The sequence below is a fragment of the Conger conger genome, chromosome 6 (genome assembly GCF_963514075.1).
Source record: "Conger conger chromosome 6, fConCon1.1, whole genome shotgun sequence".
NCBI lineage: Eukaryota > Metazoa > Chordata > Actinopteri > Anguilliformes > Congridae > Conger > Conger conger.
The window spans coordinates 11,186,806-11,188,803 of NC_083765.1; the positions used below are offsets into that span (position 1 = coordinate 11,186,806).

General features: G+C 53.8%; 1 protein-coding gene across 1 annotated transcript; it reads right to left on the reverse strand.

Annotated features, from left to right (window-relative positions):
• Positions 1 to 429: 429 nt before the first annotated feature.
• On the reverse strand, positions 430 to 1,355 carry LOC133130562 (keratin-associated protein 10-8-like). The gene is made up of 2 exons (XM_061245225.1): positions 1,198 to 1,355; positions 430 to 994 (listed from the first exon to the last, which is right to left on the reverse strand). The coding sequence occupies exons 1-2, from the start codon at positions 1,353 to 1,355 to the stop codon at positions 430 to 432; spliced, it is 723 nt and encodes a 240-aa protein (XP_061101209.1).
• Between the last annotated feature and the right edge of the window lie 643 nt (positions 1,356 to 1,998).

A 1,998-nucleotide genomic window follows, 5' to 3' on the forward strand; every position in this document is an offset into this window, starting at 1 on the left:
TTGAATGCATGGAGTGCAGAACAGAGTAATTATACAGACTTCTCCTCAGCTGCTTATGCAGTCAGTAGGGATATGGAAAGTTTAAAAAGCACCACATGCCAATGCAACGGTCTGACAGTCCATAGGGACACGTGGACAGTCATCAAAGATGTATAGCTTTCGAAGAAGTGAAATACAGTATAATTTAACATAGCAATTAATTTAAATTACTCTCGCTCTCTTTTGCTCTCTCTCTCTCTCTCTCTCTCTCGCTTTCAAAAAGAAAGTATTGTAGGAATGTTTTTTCTCCTGAAACATATTTTTATTCTGATTGCCCAGGCGCATATGTAGACTCCTGGCCTGGCAGTCACATCCAGCCCTCACCTCATCTCACTGAAGGTCAGTGCAGTACATGCCTCTGGAGTGGCCTGCTGAAGAGTCCTGCTGCACCTACACAGCTAACACAGGCAGAGCGCAGGCAGGGCACAGGTAGGGCACAGGGAGGGCGCAGGCAGGGCACAGGTAGGATGCAGGCAGGGCACAGGGAGGGCACAGGCAGGGCGCAGGTAGGGCACAAGTAGGATGCAGGCAGGGCACAGGTAGGGCACAGGCAGGGCTCAGGTAAGGCACAGGCAGGATGCAGGGAGGGCACAGGCAGGGCACAGGCAGGGCACAGGCAGGGCGCAGGTAGGGCACAGGGAGGGCACAGGCAGGGCGCAGGCAGGGCACAAGTAGGGCGCAGGCAGGACACAAGTAGGGCGCAGGCAGGGCGCAGGCAGGGCACAAGTAGGGCGCAGGCAGGGCACAGGCAGGGAGCAGGCAGAGCACAGGTAGGGCACAAGTAGGACGCAGGCAGGGCACAGGTAGGGCACAGGCAGGGCACAGGGAGGGCACAGGCAGGGCACAGCTAACACAGGCAGGGTGCAGGCAGGGCACAGGCAGGGAGCAGGCAGGGCACAGGTAGGGCACAAGTAGGACGCAGGCAGGGCACAGGTAGGGCACAGGCATGGCACAGCTAACACAGGCAGGGTGCAGGCAGGGCACAGGCAGGGAACAGGGAGGGCACAGGCAGGGCACAGCTAATACAGGCAGGGTGCAGGCAGGGCACAGGGAGGGCACAGGCAGGGCTCAGGTAGGGCACAGGCAGGGCGCAGGCAGGGCACAGGGAGGGCACAGGCAGGGCACAGGTAGGGCACAGGCAGGGCTCAGGTAGGGCACAGGCAGGGCGCAGGCAGGGCACAGGGAGGGCACAGGCAGGGCACAGGTAGGGCACAGGCAGGGCTCAGGTAGGGCACAGGCAGGGTGCAGGCAGGGCGTAGGCAGGGCACAGGCAGGGCGCAGGTGGAGGCGCTCTTGTACAATGCAGTTGGGGGCATCCTATCATCCGAAACCACCCTTCCTACTAATTTAAGTGTTTAACTGGCACTCTGGTAATAGCTAAAATGAGGATTTAATTTGGGACCGGGGGGGGTCAGCATTACATTGCGTTTAGCAGGAGCCATTGTCCAGAGTGATTTTCACAGATTGTATTTTTACATACTATCCTTTTATGTGGATGGATGTTCCACTGAAGCGATTCAGGTTATGTGTTGCTCAAGTGTAGAAGTGTGTCACTGGAATAAAGTGAGCCCCATGACTTGTGCTCATGCTATGTTTTCATGATGTACCATTCCAGGGAGACACTTTGAGAGTTCATTGAGTGTGGTTCAAACTGAATAATGGACTCAGGATATAAGAGTACACTCTGGTCAGGCGCTGCAAGCTTCCTTTACGTAAATGTGGCCCTCAGTTTGTTATCAGCGTTGGCAAACTGAGTTAACAGGAAAAACCTCTCATGTACATGTTTCTGTCTGTCAATATAGAGAATTGGGAGCGATAATACTGGTTAATCTACTATATTTTTCCTGATAATTTAATCTTTCATCTGCAAGAATAAACTCAAGGTGGACCAATTCAACACTGGAAGAAATCTCACTGCGCCTATCTAATGTTACATGCACATCAGAGCAGTTTTTATGT